The sequence below is a fragment of the Grammomys surdaster genome, unplaced genomic scaffold (genome assembly GCF_004785775.1).
Source record: "Grammomys surdaster isolate TR1022 unplaced genomic scaffold, NIH_TR_1.0 146, whole genome shotgun sequence".
Classification (NCBI taxonomy): domain Eukaryota; kingdom Metazoa; phylum Chordata; class Mammalia; order Rodentia; family Muridae; genus Grammomys; species Grammomys surdaster.
In genome coordinates this window covers 630,006-651,276 of record NW_021604604.1, presented here as the reverse complement: position 1 = coordinate 651,276, position 21,271 = coordinate 630,006, and the positions used below count along the sequence as shown (strand labels likewise).

General features: G+C 41.9%; 1 protein-coding gene across 1 annotated transcript in view; it reads left to right on the top strand.

The window, feature by feature from the left end:
* The window catches only part of Gad2 (glutamate decarboxylase 2), a 62,418-nt gene extending 42,284 nt beyond the window's left edge, over positions 1-20,134 (top strand). Inside the window, exons 11-16 of the mRNA XM_028764900.1 lie at positions 1,172-1,236; positions 5,197-5,275; positions 11,226-11,375; positions 14,285-14,392; positions 14,697-14,786; positions 19,825-20,134. Of these exons, the coding sequence (XP_028620733.1) occupies positions 1,172-1,236; positions 5,197-5,275; positions 11,226-11,375; positions 14,285-14,392; positions 14,697-14,786; positions 19,825-19,998 (666 nt within the window). The 3' untranslated portion in view covers positions 19,999-20,134. The remainder of the gene's footprint in view (positions 1-1,171; positions 1,237-5,196; positions 5,276-11,225; positions 11,376-14,284; positions 14,393-14,696; positions 14,787-19,824) is intronic.
* Positions 20,135-21,271: the final 1,137 nt, after the last annotated feature.

Below are 21,271 nucleotides of genomic sequence, written 5' to 3'. Positions count from 1 at the left end.
TCTATCTATCTATCTATCTATCTATCTATCTATCTATCTATCTATCTAATTATATTTAGAATGGTGGTATCTCAACTTTTAAAGATTTCAGAGGCACAGAACTTACACATTGTGTAATATTAGCTGGAAACAGCCCGAGATTGAGTATGCATTAAAGTTCCCAACATGAAAATATTCTCAACATGGCCAGTACTTGAGCTGAATGCTTGGTTCTCAATTCACTGATCCATAATATCCTTGAATAAAAACCACCCCCACACATAGTCACATATACATAGTCTCCCTTTGGGGTATAGTCAGAATTTACATTTGTAACAAAAATCATAAAACTCAACCTCAAGTTAGAAAATCATGTATTCATTGAAAAAAAGCAGGCTTCACAACTTAAAATTAGGAAATGTGGATTACCAAATTTCCAATATGTTAGCTTGGTGAACTAAGAAGCTGACCTATATTTAAGATATTTTAACATAAGGCACCAAAATATGAAGGATGTACACCACCATTTTCAATAAAAGTATATCTATTTTTACAAGACTGAAGGAATTTAAATTGAGCATGTTACTTGGTGTGTCTTGAAGACCAGTTGCCACCTGCAAAGTCCTTGCTAACAATCCACAGTAAGATAAAATAGTTTTGATAAATAACTGATCATAAATCATTACCAACTAAGCACAATGTTTAACTCAGCTGATCTTTATTACTTTTCTTTTTTTGTTGTTGCATTATCTTCTCCCTGTAAGTTGTTACACCTCCAGGTGCAAAGTCTTTATGCTATTGTAAGCTAAAACTGCAGAAAACATAAGTCATTCTGGCCTTCAACATGGGACCTGTTTAATGGCTCCCCATCCCGTCTTATCTACTCCGACTGTGGCAGCCACACTCAATGAGGAGGCTCTTTCTCCAGTCCACGTAGACTAGGGAAATGTGTCTCCAATCTGGCTCCACAATAATAAACATGTAATATATAAATGTAAGATAGAACCAGAGACTTCAACCTTGAAATTTAAAGCTATCACATTAGGAGTTGGTGGTCCATTCCCTTACTAAACATAGAACTATGCAGGTCATTTTCACAGGATGGCATTCTCACTTATATGGAAGACACCAAACTAGAAGTCTAGCCCATAGAAAGGTGCTGCATCCTTCCTTATCTGTTTTGCTTTTTCAGGCTGCTTGGGGTGGAGGGTTACTGATGTCCCGGAAACACAAGTGGAAGCTGAGCGGTGTGGAGAGGTACGTGTAATTTCCTAGTCTGTAATATAGAGTGTTAAAAGCTACATAAAAGAAAATGGCACTCAACTTCTAAGGAAGTCTTGGAATGCCAGCAAGCCCGCTCTGCCTGTACTTATGAGCCTTGCCTATTCCTAAGTGGGGAAAAAAGTAACCTATGGAGAATGTCTTTCAAAATTGAGGTTTGTCTCTAGAGTCCATTCCTTCCATCTTTGAATCAAACACCATGATTTTAAAACCTGCAAGCTGTCCACCTTTTTCTAGAGAGAAGATCGATTTCTTTCATGTTGTTATAAGAATAGTATTCATGGCTTTTCAATACATAGTTTTATCAAAGCAGGTAAACATCTTGTCATTTGTAATACTGCTAGTTACCTTTCGGATTAGATATAGCCAGCTGAATCCAAGTAAGATGTGCCAGCGACTTCATTCTCCTAGCTTCATTCCACAGTGACCCTTTTCTGACATAACTCAGATTGATACAGTAAGTAGCTTTTATCTGGGGCTGGTGCAGCAGACCATTGAGAAAGGCTGCAGAACACAAAGAAAGTAATATTTGATTAGCATAAAACATATTGAGGTCCAAGGGGGAAAGCAGACTACAAAATATGGCCTCAGGCTGTGCTTCTGCACCACATGCAAAGGGCGACCAGTTTTCCCATCACAGCCCAGCAAGTCAACCAGGGCAGCTACAGTCGTGAATTCTGACACTCCAGACAACAGAGAAAGCCTTAATTCATCAGAGGCTGCCAACTGCCTACTGTGCCCTGCCAAGTATCCAGATACTGTTCAGGAAAAGATTCACCCTGGCTCTGCCCCTAGACATCTTGGCACAAGTTCCATTTCAGGACTGGAGTAGAGGCTTCGGGAGCTTGGGAGCATCTGTCAGCATACAGAGAGGCCAGACCTGAGGGGATCTGTGCAATACCCAGCCTGCTCACAGGCCTGCACAGAACCCATGAATGTTGACGTGGAAGAGGAGGAGGTTGAGGATAGAGCCAAGAGTGGCCTGTTGAATTAGCAGAAATAAGCCTGGGAAAAATTCAGGACAAAGCAGCCAAGCCCTATGTTATGGGATGACTATTCCTGAGTCTGCTGCCAGGAGCCCTGGCTCTTGAAATATAGCAGGGGTTAAGTCTCTAGCACTGTCCCTGTTCTGACTCCAAGGCTCATGGGGGAGGGGAGGGGAGGGCAGGTGAGCTTCCACCTAAGTTTGGTAGAACCCTATACCATACATGTCTACCCAGAACTGAACTCCTGTGCTTTGAGAAGTGGCCAGTGCACAATACCTCCTATTCTCTGATTGTTTCTGACTGAAAGAAAGTATAAGCATCTTTTATACTACCTTTAATGCCTCTTCATGCTGCAAGTGCAGAGAACCATGGAGCACCCCACCACCTCCATCACTTGAAAGCTCACTAAATTACCTACCTGAAGCCTCAGAAAAACAAACACCTACACGCTTTTGTACTAAAGACTATTATTTCAGAGAAAAGCTCAGGGTATTCATCTTGGAACATGGAGTCCTTTGTGTTCTTGTTGCCACAATTCTCGAAACCAGGTTGTAACTAAATTTACCAAATGTAATAGCCCAGGGTGGAATACTCAGAAATAAGGACACTGCCGTGTCATACTCTGAGCACACGAGGCAGATGGTAACCATCCTAGAGTTTTTTAGCATGACGTGCACTCTCTTTGGTGACTAAGATCACAGAACAGTTGGACATTGCTGGAGCTCAATTGTATGTGGGCTTCATTTTAAGAAAGAAGTGTGTCTAAGTTGGAGAAATAAATTTTCTCTAAGTATCACAAGCTAAAGCTTATGACTCAGTCTAGAGGAAAAGGAAATCCACGATCCATTGCTTCTCTGTGGCTTCAGGGCATTCATTCCTGAGTGACATTCACAGAGTAATGGCAAAGCACTACCCACTACCCAAATCCTTCAGATGACTCTCCTTCTTGCTAGCACTGCCTTTCCTAGATCCAGTGTAGCCAAGAAGGCATGCCAGGAGCCTAAATACTCCAGAGTATATCTGACATTGTAAACCAACTCTTCAGTCCCTTCTTCCAGGGGATTTAAAGACTCTCTGAGGGTTGCAGTAAAACAGAGGCGGCAGCATCAGTTGCCTTTGATTCTACTTGAGAGCCAAGGCAAGTATTATGATAAGGAAGATGGAGGAAGACATGGTCCTTCCTAGATCTCATCATTCCAGGCAACATGGGCCAGACATCAGCTCTGGAGCTTAGCATCATCCAGTGAGGGGCAGAAATGAAAGAAGAGTATTCCCTCTGGAGAGCAGAGATATTTGGTAAATGTCCTTGAAAAAAAGTTGAGTTCAGTCTGATTGGAGGGTAGTGTGTTTGTTGCCTTCCATGTAGAGGTAGGACAGAAAAGTGGTAGAAATACAGAAATCCTGTCCATGGAGTTGGCAGAATATCTTCCACAAATATAAGTCACCAGAGCTGCTGTCTGGATGCCATGGACCCCTGAGCTGGATTGTTTATTAGCTTAAATAAGATCATGGGTACACTAAGTATCATCATTCATCATTTCATCCCAATGCTCTCACCCTGATTAGAGAGTTAAGAGCAGCAAGCTAGGGCACTGTGGACACAGCTGATATGGGCTGTTCCGCTGCCTTCCTTCCTCATGTGGGTTCTTTATACAAAGCACCATGGCAAGCATTGAGCTTGCTTGGTGAGTATGGATTTCTTGGGGAAGCAGTTGCTTTCTCTGGGCACTGAAGGGAGAGGTTGGAGTAGTGCTGTGGGAGTTGGGGAGACGCTAACGGAACGTGAATAAGGTCGCAGAGATACTTAAAGAATCAGGATCTAGGGACAAATAAAATTAAACCAAGTGAAGGCAAGAAGAGGAGGTAGCAGGGCAGGCCCAAGAGCAGAGTAGACCATTCAGAGACCAAGAAGCAATCTGTGTAATGGAGATGGTAAGGGAAGGGAAGGGACACAGACTGAACACAGGCCTCCCTGAGGCATCGCTAGTCACGTGCTGTGGTTTGGAATTTGAGCTTTAGGGAAATGGGGTGCTGACAATTTAGGAACAAGAGAAACTGAGACTATAAACAAACTGTAAAATAATTCCAATGACAAAGATGGGGTGTGGGGGTCAGTTAAGACTATCCAGATTAAGCTAATTGTAATTCTTATTAAAGAAACATGAACCATGGTCATAATGTAGTGTAAGTCCCTGAGCTGTGCCTCTTAGAGCCACAGTTACTGAAGGAACATAGCGCTGTAGAGGAATGAGGACAAATTTCATTGGAAATTCTGCTGTAAGGTAGATATGGGCAACCATACCCATAACCCCAGTACTCAGGAAGCTAAGAGGAGGGCAACAACTTTGAACCATCATAGGCTTTGTAGTGAGATCCTATTTCAAGGAGAAAAAGAGGAAGAGAGGAGAGAAGGGAAGGACACAGAGGAGAAGATAGCAGAACCTCTCCTGTATGGGCCACACTGCTCAGCACACACAGCATCAGGTTAGAGAAGAGATGGTCTGGGAGGAATAGCAGACCTATTCCTCTGGAGGGACACGTGAGAAGGACAAATGCCATCAAAGAAAGGACAATCAATGCAGTAATGTTTCCTCACAAAGACCACTGTGACAAAGTAAGAATCAGGAACAATAGAAGCTCCAGGGTGACTCTTTAAGTGCTCTGGCCAACAGTGGCTAAAGACAGGACCCTGAATTGTGACTCAGTCACCTTAAAGGCCCTGAGACAACCTTATAGGCAGACGTCTACTTTCATTGGAGGTGCTGAGGAAGGAAAAAGTGAAGCATTGTTCATCACTCCTCTATGTGAAAAATGGAAGGCTACCATTCTGGAAATGGGGTGTCATCCTGGGGCATGGGAAAAGGACAGCAAACTGGAAGCTCTGAGGGGCAGAACCTCAGTGGTCTGAGCCTGATGTGGGATGCCACCCTCTCCTGTGATTGTCTTTTAGGGCCAACTCTGTGACATGGAATCCCCACAAGATGATGGGTGTCCCCTTGCAGTGTTCGGCTCTCCTGGTTAGAGAGGAGGTAAGCATTCCCTGACTCTGGGGCCAGTCCAGGGGCGGATCTAACTTGTCATGCAGTTGGTGTTCTTTGCTGAGGTCCAGGTGCTCACACTTCCCACAGGGAGCCCTGCTGATCTCTCTTTGGAGGGAAAGGATCAGATGCCTAGAGGGGAGAGGAAGACTGAACTCTCAGCCTTCAGAACTGAGACCTTCACTCCATCTGCATGTTTTCTTCAAACTCCTTTCCTCGGCTCAGACCTGTAATACAGAGATCTTCTATGGCCCCCTCTCAGAAAATTACATCTACAGTTTGTTTATGAAAATATGAGTAGTTTTTAGCCGTAGGAAATGTATGCATAACAAAGAATTGAAGTTAGTGTTAGCATTTACATATATATGCATATATATATGCATGTGTATATTATATATCTCATATTTAAATTTGAATGTCATATTCAGAATGTAAATTTAATCCATCTACATATGTATTTACCACAATGAGAATAAGTGATGGCTGCTTTTATTCAAGGTACTTAGATATTTGCAAAGTCTGAGAGAGATTCTCGCTGTTGGCCAACACCTCCACCTCTCCCTTCATGGTTCCGGGATGCAGTCATGGTCCTCACCTCACATTCACTGTTATATTGTTAACAAAAGCAAAGCAAAGAGGCAAGTGTGGGATTCACCCTTTGCATCCTAACACTAAGGAGACTGAAGTAGCATAGCTATGGTTCAACTCCAGCCTGGGCTACAGAGCCAGTTCCTGCTTAGAAACAAACAACAAAACCAAGCAAATGAAAGACTAAACCAAGGAGCTTCAGCTCATCCTAATTAAATTTTATCATGTTAAAATCATGATACTAGGTTTTAGTATCATGACTTTTAAATATTTGACTTTACTTGCTTTAATAATATTTCACTTCTTTTAGAATATATAGATAAATTCAGACTCATGCAAAATCCTATTATTTAGAGGTAAATATCATTACTGTCTTTAAATATACTCTCCCATAATTTTATGGGAATGTGCATGTTATATATACATTCATTCTATACATTCAAAATAAAATTGTTACTATGTATAGTATATACATGTATAGTATGACATTCTATATTTAACATTCTACGATGAACGTGATTATTTCAAAACTTTATTTAATGGTCTTTTAGTATCCTATCACATAACACTTAGTTGCTTGATAAAGTCCTTAAGCATGTGTCTTTATTACTTTTCTAATCTGGATCAAAGGGCACAGTTATTTCATTCTTCTTCACAGCTACTAATTTAAGCAGCATGCCTTCATCAAATAAATTAAAATCCGGACACAGATTGAGAACAAAATCCCCTACAAAATTTGAGGAACATATTGTAAAAGTATCCCTTGGGACTGGTTTTCAAAGAGACACTCAGTTACTTTGTCATCATTTACCCAGTGTATAGCCCACATACACCTCAGCAGCACTACTTGAAAGGGAAGAGTAAGTCTTTGTTACTTATGCCTCGGCCAGATGTTCAGTAGTGGTTTGCATTCTGTCACAGCAAGCCAAAAAGAGAACTGCAAGTTAGATGAAAATCGGCCAATCTGGATCTGATTAGATACCTGCACTGGAAAGAATTAGATACCTATCACTGACAACTGATGCTACCTAGGATAGAGCCTTGTGTCTTGGCACCTAACCCATTCCCTTCCAAAGTACACGTTGACAATTTGAGACATGGAAGCGTCTCTCTGCTTCAGACAAGAGGAAGGGAGAAGACAGACTGAACCAGATACAGGCTGTGTTTTAAAGATTAGGACAACTAATCTCATCTGAAAGGGGTCTGCTATTAATTGCTTTTCTCATTGCTGTGACCAAATACTTGATAGGGAGCCATTTCAGGGAGGGAGGGTTTACTTTGGCTCACAGTGTCAGGTGACAGTCCATCCTGATGAGGAAGGCACATCAGCAGGTAGGAGTATGGCATGTGGCTGGGATATCTCACCTGCCTCCAGTCTCTGCTGAACACAAATGCACAGGCAGAAGTGGAGCTAGGCTATAACCCTCCAGACCCCCTCAAGTGAGCCATTTCTTCCTAAAGTTTGCAGTCTCTGAAAACAACACTATCATCCAGAGAATGGAGGTTTCAGTCATGTGCCTTTGGAAGGACCTTTTACATCAAGTCATAGCGTTCTCTCCCTGGCCTCCATACACTCCTGGCTAGCTTTTAACACAAAGTGCAGACAGTTCAAAACTCACTGTAACAGTTTCAGCATTGTCCCAAAGTTTCTTCAGTGACTCAAAGCTGTCTTTCCACTGTGAGCCTCTGAAAACCAAAAGACCCACGATGGCACAGAGTAAATATTCCTACTGCAAAGGGGAAGAATGTGGGTATAGCAAGGAAAGGCTGCATCAAAGGAAGGCTAAAGCTTGAGCTTGAGGAGAAAGGCTAAGGCTTGTGAAAAGGACACAGAACTTCAATAGGTACTATTTAGGGTCAATAAAGCCAAACCAAAATGCCATTCACAAAACCACCAGTGAGATCAAAGAAATATAAATTTGGCACAAGACAGTTGGTATCCTCAGTTGCCACTTGTTGACCTCCTCCCCCCTCTCAGTCAGTGTCTGCTCATTTCTTGATGCCAAATCATAAGTGACACCCCACAAGTGAAACTTGTCACACAGTAAGGAACACTTCATAAACATCTACAATTGATGATTGACATGGGAGGGCCCAGCCCACTATGTGAGGTGCTCTGCTCTCCATGGCTCTCTGTTTACTTTTTTACACAACCTAGGACCACCTGCCCATTGCTCATTGAGGTGGGCCCTCCTATATGGATCATGAAAATGCCCCAAAGACTTTTCCACAGGCCAATCTGAGGGAAGCATGTTTTTTAATTGAAGTTTCTTCTTCTCAGACAAATGATTCTAGCATGTGTCAAGTAGATTAAAAAAAAACTAACCAGATCACACACTGATAAATATAATTAAAAATAAAAGTAAAGACAAGGTTAGCTCTAAGCTGCCTCTAAAATCCAAGAGCACATGCTGTTCTGACCACACACACACTCCCCACCCTTGGATACAATGAACAATGGCATCACACAAAATTGCACTATATATTCTGCGGTGAGGAAAAAAAACTTCAGGTTTTTTTTTAATTGGATGATTTGTTTACATTTATATGTTATCCCCTTACCCCGTCCCCCACCCACCCAGGAACCCCCTATCCCCTCACCCCTCCTCCTGCTTCTCTGTCAATGTACCCCAACCTACCCACCCCACTCCCACCTCCCCAACCTCAAATTCCCACCCCCTGGGGTGTCCAGCCTTCATGAGACCAAGGATCTCTTCTCCCACCTATGCCCAGCAGGGCCCTCCGCTTTTACATATACAGTTGAAGCCCTGGATCCCTCCCTAAGTGCTCCCAGGCTGGTGGTTTAGACCCTGGGAGCTCTGGTTGGTTGTGGCTCTCCTCATGGGGCCACAAACCCTTTCAGCTCCTACAGTCTTCAGTCTGACTCCTCCATTGGGAACCCTATGATCAGTTCAAAGGTTAGCTGTGAGCATTTGCCTCTGAATATGTCAGACTCTTGAAGACCTCTGAGGAGACATATACATCAGGCTCTTATCAGCATGCACTTCCTGACTTCCACATCAGCATCTACCTTTGGTGACTGCACATGGGATGGATACTCAGGTGGGATTGTCTTCAGACGGCCCCTCCTTCAGTTTCTGTTCCTCACTTTGTCTCCATATTTGCTCCCTTGAGTATTTTGTTGCTCCTTCTAAGAAGGACCGAATCACCCCCACTTGGTCTTCCTTCTTCATGAGCTTCATGTGGTCTGTGAGTTGAATCTTGGGTATTTCAAGGTTCTGGGCTAATATCCAGTAATCAGTGAGTGAATACCATGTGTGTTCTTTCGTGATTGGCTTACCTCACTCAGGATGATATTTTCTAGTTCCATCCATTTACCTAGGAATTTCTCGAATTCATTGTTTTTAATAGCTGAGTAATACTCCATTGTGTAAATGTACCACATTTTTTGTATCCATTCCTCAGTTGAAGGACATCTGGGAAAACTTCAATTTAAAACAGTTGAGATATATTGATGAGAGTTTAAAACAAATTCTGACATTCCACGGGATTGTTGAACCATATAATATTATGTTATACATTATAATATATAAACAATATTTAAATATATGGGTTCCTAAGTCTATTTGAATCTGAGACTTCTGTTTTGAGCAGCATCCATGTATTTAGCCTCATTTGGAAAACAGTGGTCTTTGACTGTTTCCTTGCTCAGAACCAGGACATTATCTCATGAAAACCTTGTGTATACAAACCTAGATCACCATTTGCTTCTATGGACATGGTGAGCTTGGTCTTTCCAGTGTCAGCCATGAACACTGAGAGCTGCGAGCTAATCTTTCCGTTTCAGTTGGAGCTGGTCTGACCCATCCACCATCCCATAATTTCCTCCAATCTTTTTTTTTTTTTTTGTGCTTATCACAACTATTTTTGAGCTCCTGATACCAGGGAAAAACTAGTACAAAGTTTTTGTGGCCATGAAACAAAATAGAAGCACCTAGTATAAAGCTACATCTTATCAGTCTGTAAGGGGATTTTCTTTCTCAAATTCAACGCCTTCCTCTTGCTCTAATACAAACACATTACATTTTTGTCTTATTTTCAAAGATAACTATAAAGTCCATGTAATGTGAAGCCCAAGCTGAAAGTAGAGTCAATTCTGTTGTCTACCAAGTGCTCTGTCTATATTGCTCTCCATTTTAGTTTGGCTAACTTTTTTAAAAAAGGTTCTTGCTTCTTCTCCAGTTCAGCGATCACATTTTGGTCTTTTCTTCTCTTGTCATGAGTCACAAGAGAAAGAAAACCAAATGCCAAAGCTTTTATGAAATCACAATTACACAGTAGCTGACAGAAGAATCAGAAGCTTCCAGCAGATATGATAAGTTGAATCGTGGTGGGGTTTCCAGTAAGAGACTGGCGATGCTATTGTACTCAGAAGCATGAGTCATTTGGCGTTCTTTGGAACAATCATTTCACTGCCTATTTCTAGAATAGGGTTATGGTGCTTGGGCAAATTCATGGTCACTGACAGGAACCTCTCCCTTGCAACTACTATAAGCAACTAAATGTGAAAACGTAATCTCTAAACCTGACCGTTGGAAAAGGAACAGGAGATGGGAAAGGTTGCTCATTTAGGTTCCGGATTAAAGCAGCTTTGGATATCTTTTGCATTCTAATATTTAAAAATAAGATCAGTGAGCTATTGAATAGCTCAACGTCTGGTAATTATGGAAGAGTGACGGTGCTAGAAGAATCACAGTAATTTTATTTGAAGACCCAATTGGGGTCAGAGAGATGAGACAAGGGTTAGGCATACTGGCTAATCTTTTAGAGGAATCAGGTTTGATTCCCAGCACCCACATGACAGCTGACAATCATTTGTAAATTCAGTTCCCAGGAATCTAATATCCCTTTCTGGCCTCTTTGGGCACTAATCCACATGGTGGACAGACATACATGCAGGTGGACAGACATACATGCAGGCAGCCTGCCCACACACATAAATCTTAAAAATCAAAGAACCTACAAGTTTCTGAAGCCTCTTCCTTCCCTTCTTTCCCTCTTTCTCATTCACCTTCCTCCTTGGCTATGTAACCAAAGAATGATCTTGCTATGTAACCTTGGCTGGCATGGAACACTGTGTAGACCAAGGTGACCTCAAACTTGCAGCAGTCCTCCTACCTCTACCTCCAAGTATTAGGTTTCTGAAATATTTTAACTGCAACAAATGATGCTTGCCTGGACAGTCTTATCCAGTAGTTTTTCTATTTAATTCTTGCTGTGTTCTTCTTCCAAAAGATACAAGAACATTTGGCTCTCTGATTTTTCTTTCTTAACAATTACCCACAATGCAATGCTAAAGGGAGTGTCCTGAATTTTCTCTTTGCTCCTGTAGGGACTGATGCAGAGCTGCAACCAGATGCATGCTTCCTACCTCTTTCAGCAAGATAAGCACTATGACCTGTCCTATGACACGGGAGACAAGGCCTTGCAGTGTGGACGCCACGTTGATGTCTTTAAATTATGGCTCATGTGGAGAGCAAAGGTGAGCCCAGGCCAGCTGAAAGGCAGCTAAAGAAAACAAAACTGGTCTGACAAAGCTTTTAAAACATTATTGCTAAATGAGAAGTTACTCAGGGGATTCTTTTTAACCCTGTGTCTGCACTGCTGCGTTCTCCATGGGCAAGAGCATAATTACACCCACTGTTTGTCTGCTGTCACACCCTAGGCTTTCTAAGGTTCCCTCAGCTCTAAGACCCATTTTGGTGCATCTAGCAGAACACCCGGATTTTTTTTAAAGAAGCATCTCTTCCTGTTGTCATCTTCGTTATTATTTGGTTTATTTTATGCACCCCCCTTGCCGTCTTGGTTGATAATCAGTCTTGATGACTAATCGCTGGAGTAGATTAATATGTTTTAGAAGGAAACCAGAATGAAAATGCCTACCATGACCACTTAGTTCCGTGACCACTCCAGTGGATAACTTCTAATGAGAAAATAATTTTAAAACTCCAGAAGTCTCCAGTCCTTTGTATGGGGTCCTGTGTACTTCAAATTTTACCTGGATAGTGATCTCCTTCCTCTACCAGCGAGGTCATTTCTGCAGCTGTTGGTGTACAGTACAGGCAAGGCCTCTTTGCAGCCTTCTGGAGGCTGACACTTATGTTAAATGTAAGGAGGCTGCTCAGGTCAGAGGTTATATTTTATTAGTTTATTCTTTGACTGTTTTATGCATGTATATAATCCATTCTAGTCACACTTGTCCCTCAAATTCTTTTATCCCTCCTACCCCTAAATCTCAATCCCAAATTCCACTTTCATATCTTTTGTTTGTGGGGAGGAGGGTGGCTTTGCTTTGTGAAGTACATGGTTTAATTTTGACTAGACTCTCAATTTACAAATCACAAAATCAGACAATGGCCAGAGCTACCTGTATATACTACAGACCTAACTAAAAAATACTATACCAGGGAAAGCGAAGGAAAACGAACACAGAAGTAACTGAAGGGTAAGCAGGAATGCCCTTCCTGTGTGTTTGGTCAAGAGGCCACTACACATCTGACTCTGTGTTTTCACTGCCTACACAATGGGCAACAGGCTCAGACCCATAGGGTGAAGTAAGCAACTTAGCAGACATGTTCCCTTCCAGGAAGAAGGCAGGCAAGGGCCTTTGTAAAGGGGTACAAATTGTGTCCTCAGTAACAAACTCCACAAACTGTTCTAAAAGTTTTTCTAAGTAGGGGGAGTGGCCTTACGCAGCTCAGAGGCATGTGAAATGGCCAAGAAGGAACAAGGAAAATCTTCACTGATAGAGAAACAGTGTGCTCTACAGTGTTTTGTAGGACCTTCTTTAAGCCTATTCTAGACAGAAAGACAAGCTTAAGTGGAAAGAACCCTGATGGTTCCCAGGAATAGCAGGTCCTCAGACAGTCTCCTTTATAATATTTATCCCACTGAGTTTTCTCAAACTGTTTGGAAGTGTCACCACTGCTTCTGGGAAGCCTAGTAAGAGTGGTGTACACTGGGCCCCTATACTTTTGGCATTGATACCATCCCCCCACCCTTGAAAGCACATGCTTGTAATTCCAACACGTGGGAGCCGAAGGGTCATTGTAAGTTCGTGACCAGCCCGGTCTGTATATAGCAAGTCGGAAGCCAGACAAAGATATACAGAAGAAGACCCTACCTCACAAAGCCAAAAACAAACCAAAGCAAAAGTTATGAGTCTGCTGAAGACATATAAGCAGCCCCCACTCCTCAGCATAAGACTTGGTCATTTGGTCATAACACTTTAATTTAGAGGAGGAAACATCAAGGTCATATATTGTGGTGGGTTCCCAATCAGCCTTTACAATTAATTAGTGGGTTTATTTCACTGAAGAATGGGAATTTCAAAATAATAGTTGGCAACGTCAAATAGTAAGTTAAGAAAGACTTATCTCTACATAGAATGGAAGCTCTCTCTTCTCTCAGACACCATTCCTTTTGTTTCCTTCCCTTTCAGTGTTTGCATTAAGTGGTGATCATTAGCCGTATTTACTAAGCTCAGGCTGCACCAGTTCCTGAAGCATCTGCTCCTCAGTAGGGCGGCCCTTGGTTCTTAGAAAAGTAACTTAAAGAATATCAGGAGTGAACCAAACAGCAGGAGCAGGTCAGCCCCTGAGGTGAAGGTTAGGGAGCCAACTTTTCCTGTGCTGAAATAAAAGACTTCAGAGAGGCGAAAAGGGAGAGGCCGAGCTCAGCGCTTAAGAACGTCTTTCATTTTGTTACACAAAGCTTCAAATGTACTGGTTTTCGTCCGAATGCAAGGTTTTCAGAACTGAGAAATAAAAGCTGCCAGTAGCTTATGTACCCAGCTGCTGGTAGACATGCATCACTACCAAGGAGGACATCAAAAGGCTAGGCAGAATGACAGCCTTCCTAAGACTCATGTGTCTGATCAACTGACGCTCAACAAGTGACGGTTTGTTCTTGCTAGGCATAGAGGGAGGTTGGGGGTGGATAATTTACATCAGGAGTAAGAGCCAAGCAGGCGTGGGGGGGAGCACAGAATGGGGGGAGGGAAATCCCTGACAAGGCTTCTTATCTGCAGGAAAAGACTAGCCCAGCCCTTCTGTTATTAATGACTTCCATGATTGCATCTATGAGCTGCAGAAGCAAATTTTCCCCTTGAGTAATCAAAATAATTGCCTGGGGAATTAAGCCCCGGGAACAAAAGGAGTCAACTGTGGGGCCTCTTAATGAAAAGGAACAAACACACCTTGGGGGGAGAACTAAAGGGGGGTAATCACCAGAAAAGCCTCTAGGAGCGGTCTTGTCTAAAGTGTCCAAGTGGCAGGGCTGGAAATGGCAGAATGATTGCCAGTCTCCAGGGGACTCTGTTCCCTCATTTCTGTCTGAGAGCTACCCACATGCTTGGTCTGCCTAATGCTCTTTCTTTCTTCTCTTTCATAGGGGACTACTGGATTTGAAGCACATATTGATAAGTGTTTGGAGCTGGCAGAGTATTTGTACAACATCATAAAAAACCGAGAAGGATATGAAATGGTGTTTGACGGGAAGGTATGTGCTCACACTGCAGCAATCCCCACGAGCATGCTCAGTCCCAGTCCTTACCCCTGGCATTTTCTGACGTCAGTAATGTGCTTTCCGGTTAAGTGGGACCATTACAAGGGCAAGCAATAGGTGGTGGGATGGCTCCTTTGAGTTGAAATAAAAATTGGACTCACAACTCTGAAAGGGAGATGCTCCAAAGACAATTACTCATTTAAATACAGGGATTATCTTCTGATCCTGAACAATCACTACATTTGAACCATCCTTGGAATTTTAGACCAGGCCTCAATCCTATTTTCTTCTTTTTTAGCCTCAGCACACAAATGTCTGCTTCTGGTTTGTACCTCCTAGTTTGCGAGTTCTGGAAGACAATGAAGAGAGAATGAGCCGCCTCTCAAAGGTAAGCACTGAGAGAGCCTTTGCTTTCATGTGTCTTCTTTGTGACATGCAATGTCTTTGTGGGAAAAGCAGCTGGAGCCTGGACCCATCTCCTCTATGAACTCTCACAGAGCCCAGATGTACAAAGTCATTGTTCCCTGACTTCACAATTACATTTGCTTGTTTCTAGAGAGAGAGAGTTTATGATGTCTTAAAATAATTGATTGGGTGACAATCTTCACTGACATTCAGAAAGAACCAAAAACCATCCTTGAAGGTCACTGGTTTTTGAAGGGAAATGGATACTGAGTTAGAAGTGCAAAAGAAACTTCAAATATGAGAAAGAGTCAGCCAAAAGAAAGAGGGGGGGGAGGGAGGGACAGAGGGACAGAGGGAAGAAGAAAGAAAGAAAGAAAGAAAGAAAGAAAGAAAGAAAGAAAGAAAGAAAGAAAGAAAGAAAGAAAGGAATGAAGAGAGAGAGAAAGAGAGAGAGAAAGAAAAGGAAAGGAAAGGAAAGAAAGGAGGGAAAATTATAAGGAAGAAAAAGAAAAGAAATGAAAAGACCTTCTTGAATACCAAGATCCTGGCTACCCAGTAGAAGGAGCAAGAATATTAACAGCTACCATTTGCAGTGTGTATGTACCTTGGGCTTCACATTTATCATGTTTTAGGTCATTTAAAGTCTCATAGTAGCTTATGTGAGTTGATGTGGCCAAGCACTGTTGCTGTCCCATTTTATTGAATGACCATGAGAAAATGTGACGTTCCCAAATTGCACAGTAAGGTTGACTCCAGAGCCTACACTTGATCTTGGCCAAAAGGCCGAGAAGCAATGACTCCAGAGCCTAAAGAGCGCTAAAGTCTCCTCTGGTTAGAAAGGTGCAGTTTTTTTAGATCTTTAATCTCTGCCTGTCCCAAACATTTACACATGGATGAAGTTTGCTTTATGGTGCACAACCCAGGGAGAGGACTCCAGAGCCTATTCCTCACAGTCCTGTAAGAATGAGAGGCCAGGGCCATCCATCATTTGTACGTGAACCTCAGAAGGTTAGTTGTTCCATCCATTGTTTCAGTGACTCAAGGAGGCTGCAGGCACAGCCAGGTTAGTCAGCCATGTATTCCCTACTGCTATGAGTCTCGCCTTAGCTTACTGACCTTCTGGAATAATTTATTCCCTTCTATGTAAAGGGAAGTGTAGGATTCTGTAGATCAGCAGTTCTCACCCCTTAATACAGTTCCTCGTGTTGTGGTGACCCCCAACCATAAGATTATTTCATGACTACTTCATAACTACAGTTTTGTTACTAATAAATCTCATGGTAAATATGTGATATGCAGGGTGTCTAATATGTGACTCTAAAGGAATCACAACCCACAGCTGGAGAACAACTGCTATAGATGGAAACCCCTTGGGAGATTTTTTAAAATATTAATATCTGCCCTTTAGCAATCTGGGACCACATTCTTCAGAAGGATGAAACTCACATGTATAGTCTTTTTTTTTTAATGTATCAGTGTATGTTGTATATGAAGGTATATGTTCAGATATACATGCAAATTTACATGTGTGTGCATATATGCATGTGTGCACCTGCATGTTGGAAAGAGAACAAAGTTAAATTTTGAAAAGGACAAGGCCAAAAACTTACCTAGTTCAGAGCTGTAGTATTCGAAAGCCACCAAAAGTCATTGCTGAGCTAAAATATCAAGACTTTGGGGCTTGCAATATAATGAGTTACTCCAGTTAGGTGGCTTATGAACAACAGAAATTGATTTTCAGTTGTGGGGCTGGGAAATCTGAGATCAAGAAGTCAGCAGATTCCATATCTACTGAGGGCCCACTTCCTGGCCCAGCAGTAGCCTTTTTCCCTGTACCCTCTCTGAGGTGTTAACTAATAAGGCAGAGCCATGGACCCCCATCTCCTGGAGGGTTATGATGGCAAGAGAGAAATTTGACAGGACACAATGTTCAGACTCTAGAAAGTCTTTCTCACATACTTCCTTGCATAAGGGGACAGAACTACTAAATTTAAGGAGCTTTTTTCAAGAGTTCACTGGTAGGGAACAAACATCTAGATAACAGAAGCAGTTCTGACTAACACAAGCATTCACTCCTTCATGAGGATGCAAAAGTGACGATCTGGTAGGTGCATTTCTGGTTGCCTAAGAGGCTGGCCCGGAACTCACTGTGTAGCCTGGCTGACCTAGAACTCATAAGAGATCCACCTGACTCTGCCTCCTAAATGCTGGGATTAAAGGTGGCTGCTCCACCACACCCAGCAATTCACTGACCAACCATTACCTGCATCTCTTTCAACAGCTTTTATAGTCCTCCACTAATTGATGGTTTTCAAAAGGCCAACAGATGGGTGTAATTAATAGCAAATTGGTAAAGAAGCAATTAGGACTCATACATGAGGTGACTTTGAAAAGTCTGCTATGGAGTAATGAAGAACTCATTTGGCAAGATTTTGACATTACAAAATGTCTCCGTGATGGCGTTCGTACATATTTCTAGGATTTAAACACAAAAGTTTTAACATATAGTGAAACTACATTTTCAAGATAACTGTATGTTGTTTTATGAACACCAGCCCTCTTGGAGGAAACAAATGCACAGTTTAATTATGAAGAGGTCTGCTGGTGATGTAAGAGATGGTTCCCATTTTCAACTGAGTCTATGACCACATACATCTCACATAAGAAGAAAGCATCTCTGGCTTCTCATTTCTGGCTGTGTCTTTGTAATGAACATCAAAGATCAGATGCTGCATTTACAAACTCCAGTGGCAGATTCATGTGGGCAGATCATGCATCTGAGTAGATGCAACTGAAACGTTACGTCTCATCTTAGCGAGCTGCTCCTCTCGTGCTCCTGCCATGTCTGTTAGAATTCAGAAAGCCCTCCACAGCTTCCTGCACCGTGTTAGGAAACAAAGGAATGAAAAGGTAGCATGTCTACCTTCCATCAGCTTACTGACGGGGTAGAAAGAGAAGATGAAGCTGCTCATCAGTGAAAGGCCAGTTAAGAAACCAGGATGTCAGGCTGAAGAGATGGCTCAGCGGTTAAGAGCACAAGAGCACTGACTGCTCTTCTGGAGGTCCTGAGTTCAAATCCCAGTAACCACATGGTGGCTCACAACCGTCTGTAATGAGCTCTGATGCCCTCTTATGGAGTGTCTGAAGACAGCTACAGTGAACTTACATATAATAAATAAATAAATAAGACCTTTGAGCAGGAGTGAGCGGGGTCTGGGCGAGAGGGAGAAAGGTGGGGGAGGGGAAGAAACTAGGATGTTGTTAGACTCAACATATAAGGTCCTGTAGTTATAACTCAGAAAAAAAGGGCTCACCATGGATGTGGCACTGTGGGGGGGAAAGCTGCAGGGCACAGGGGACTGAGGACATGCCACAGGATGACTGATGATAGGCATGAAATGACGAAAAATATAGATGCTTCAAAGGATATTTAATGAATGGCCCTTGTCAAAGTTGAAGACTAGCTTTGGTGAGCAGTTGGAGCTATGCTGATGACAAAAGGCCAATTTTCAGAGCTAGAGAGCACAGGCTTAATTCGAAACAGCGAAGAGAACCCAGGAAGTTGCAATGAACAGCGTAGGAGATGTCCCTCTGTGTATAAAGTCTTGTGGGGTCAGCTATTTACTCCTAGATAAGTCTTCAGATTATTTAGGCCTCCTTGTTTTGATTTTTTTCAAAATACTTATAAGAGAAAACAATTCAAAAAGAGAATGAAAAGAAACTATGTGGTAGTTGGGGGTAAGCCCTTTGGAGGGGCTAAAGGAAGGCACTGGGTATTCCTTCATTGCGCTCTGACTTATTTTTCTTTTCTTTTAAAATTTTTTTATGATTCCTTTTTTAAAAAGTTATTTTTATGTAGGGCTGCAGAGATAGCTCAGTGGTTAAGAGCACTGGCTACTCTTCCAGCGGTCATAGGTTCGATTCCCAGAAACCACAAGGTAGCTCCATCTGTAATTGGATCTGATGCCCTCTTCTGGTGTGTTGGTGACAACATGCTCATATACATAAAATAAATAAATAAAAATTTTAAAAATTTTACGTTCATTGGTGCTTTGCCCACATGTATGCCTGTGCAAAGGTGTTGGATCCTCTGGACCTGCAGACAGGTATGAACTGCCATGTAGGTGCTGGGAATTGAACCTGGGTCCTCTGGAGGAACAGCCAGTGTTCTTAACTGCCTTTCTATTTCACACACACTGGTGTTTTGCCTCCATGTATGTCTGAATGAGGGTGTTGGATCACCCAGACCTGGGGTTATAGGTACCCATGATCTGCCATATGGGTGTTGGGAATTGAACCCAGGTCTTCTGGAAGAACAGCCAGTGCTCTTAACTGTTGAGCCATCTCTCCAGCCCTTACTTAATCTCTTGATACAGGGTCTCTTAGGTGAACCTGAAGCTTACCATAACAGCTAGGCTGGCTGTCCAGTCAGCTCCAGGACCAGCCTGTCTCCTCTCCACAGCATCAGTGTTACAGGCGTGTACCCTGTTTTTTAGAGGCATGTACCATGTACTCCTGGCTTTGGTACATGGATGCTAGGGGAGCACAGGTTCTCACGTTTTCAAGCAAGTGCGCTCACCCACTAAACCATTTCTCCAGCCCTCTATTACTTTTATCCATCACTTGATACTGAGGCTTGCCCCTCACGATAATTTTTTATTAACAATGCTTTCTTTCAATGACATTGCATTTTCTGGGGTGAAACTATCTTCAGTGTAGTACTGTTAAACCATTTAACCCCATGACAAGATTTTTCCCATTCCCTCCAAACACTAACAAACCATCAAGGCAATGAGTCTCTTATTATATTTAGTTTTTAATATTTTGAGCCGTTTTTATTCTCTGATCTCATGAACACTTGAAGCAGTTCATTCAAGAGAAAATTGTGGTCCTGTTTGGTTAAAAACTAAGAACATCACTTGCTGTGGGGTGCGTTGCATAACATACTAACATTGATTGCATAACTAACATAAAAGAGGTACCTAGAGAAAGTCATTGCACTGACATGGTCTCTCCCACAGGTGGCGCCAGTGATTAAAGCCAGAATGATGGAGTCTGGGACCACAATGGTCAGCTACCAACCCTTAGGAGACAAGGTCAACTTTTTCCGCATGGTCATATCAAACCCTGCAGCAACTCACCAAGACATTGATTTCCTCATTGAAGAAATCGAACGCCTGGGCCAAGATTTGTAATCACCTCACTCATCAAATGGTTTCAGTTCTCTAGGTAGACAGCTAAGTTGTCACAAACTGTGTAAATGTATTTGTAGTTTGTTCCAGAGTAATTCTATTTCTATATCGTGGTGTCACAGTAGAGTACAGTTAAAAAAAATCAAAACCAACAGGAAACATCGCTCCTTTTAAAAATCCTTTCTTCAGTTTAGAATACCTCTCTAATAATTAGTGACAAAAGGCTATGTTCTAATCAGTAAGAGAAAGTATAAAGTTGTTATAAATAACTTCCCTTTTAATATAGTATGCTAGCCCAATCTTATTTTCACTTCAGAGCAGTAGTACTGAATAGTGCCAAATCACCCTTGAATCATAAAGGTTCTCTGGGGTGCAGTGAAAAGGTCAAAGTAAATATAAAATGTATGCGGACAAGAAAAGCTCTTGCCTTTTTCATAGTATTAGGAAAAGAATTTATAATTTACCTACAGCAACATTTCAAATGTATTTAAATACATATAATTTTACAAAAAGAAAAATATATATTAAAAAGAAATCCTATTTTGTAACATATAGATTTTATTTTATATGGGTTATACAAACTGCAGGGGCAGATATGAAACCTAAGCCAGATTTATTTCTTTATTTTTTTCTCTTTCTATCTTTCTTTTCATGGAGGCACAATAAAACACTTTAGCAAGGTAATTTTAACATAGAACCCACAGAATTCTTTTACAATGTAACAACTTACCTTAGTTTATACTGTGGCTTACCATATCTCCAAAGATAGTATTTCAAAACAAACACACACAAAAATGATACTTCTGAAAACAATTGATCAGCTTAACACTTAAGATTTTCTTCCTGTTTAGGCGTTGCACTAGTTGGCCCTAGCAGACCCAGTCTATAAGCCTGGCAAGCCCAGCTTGGACCCAGATCCTGGCAAGCATGTCCGCTCTGCTTCCAGTGTACCTGCTTTCAACAAAGGTTATTATATTAGTTCTTGAAGTGTCTTTTCAAACCATATTCTTTTATTAGATCATTTGGATTAATTAGGGAAAAAAGCTAAAAATAAAACCTAATCAGCCCTAGCAAAGAGGGGTGCAGCACACTCCTTAAGTGTGACGAGCTCAGAATATTAAACCCAGCTATGGGAGATGTGACCTCTGTGTGACAATAATGGCTTCCTCCCAAATACCATTTTGCTATTGTCTGAGGGAAGGGGTCGTTTGCACCCCGGATGCTCTCTTCTTCAAATTTCTTCTTCATCCTTTACTTTAAAGCCTCTCCTACTAGA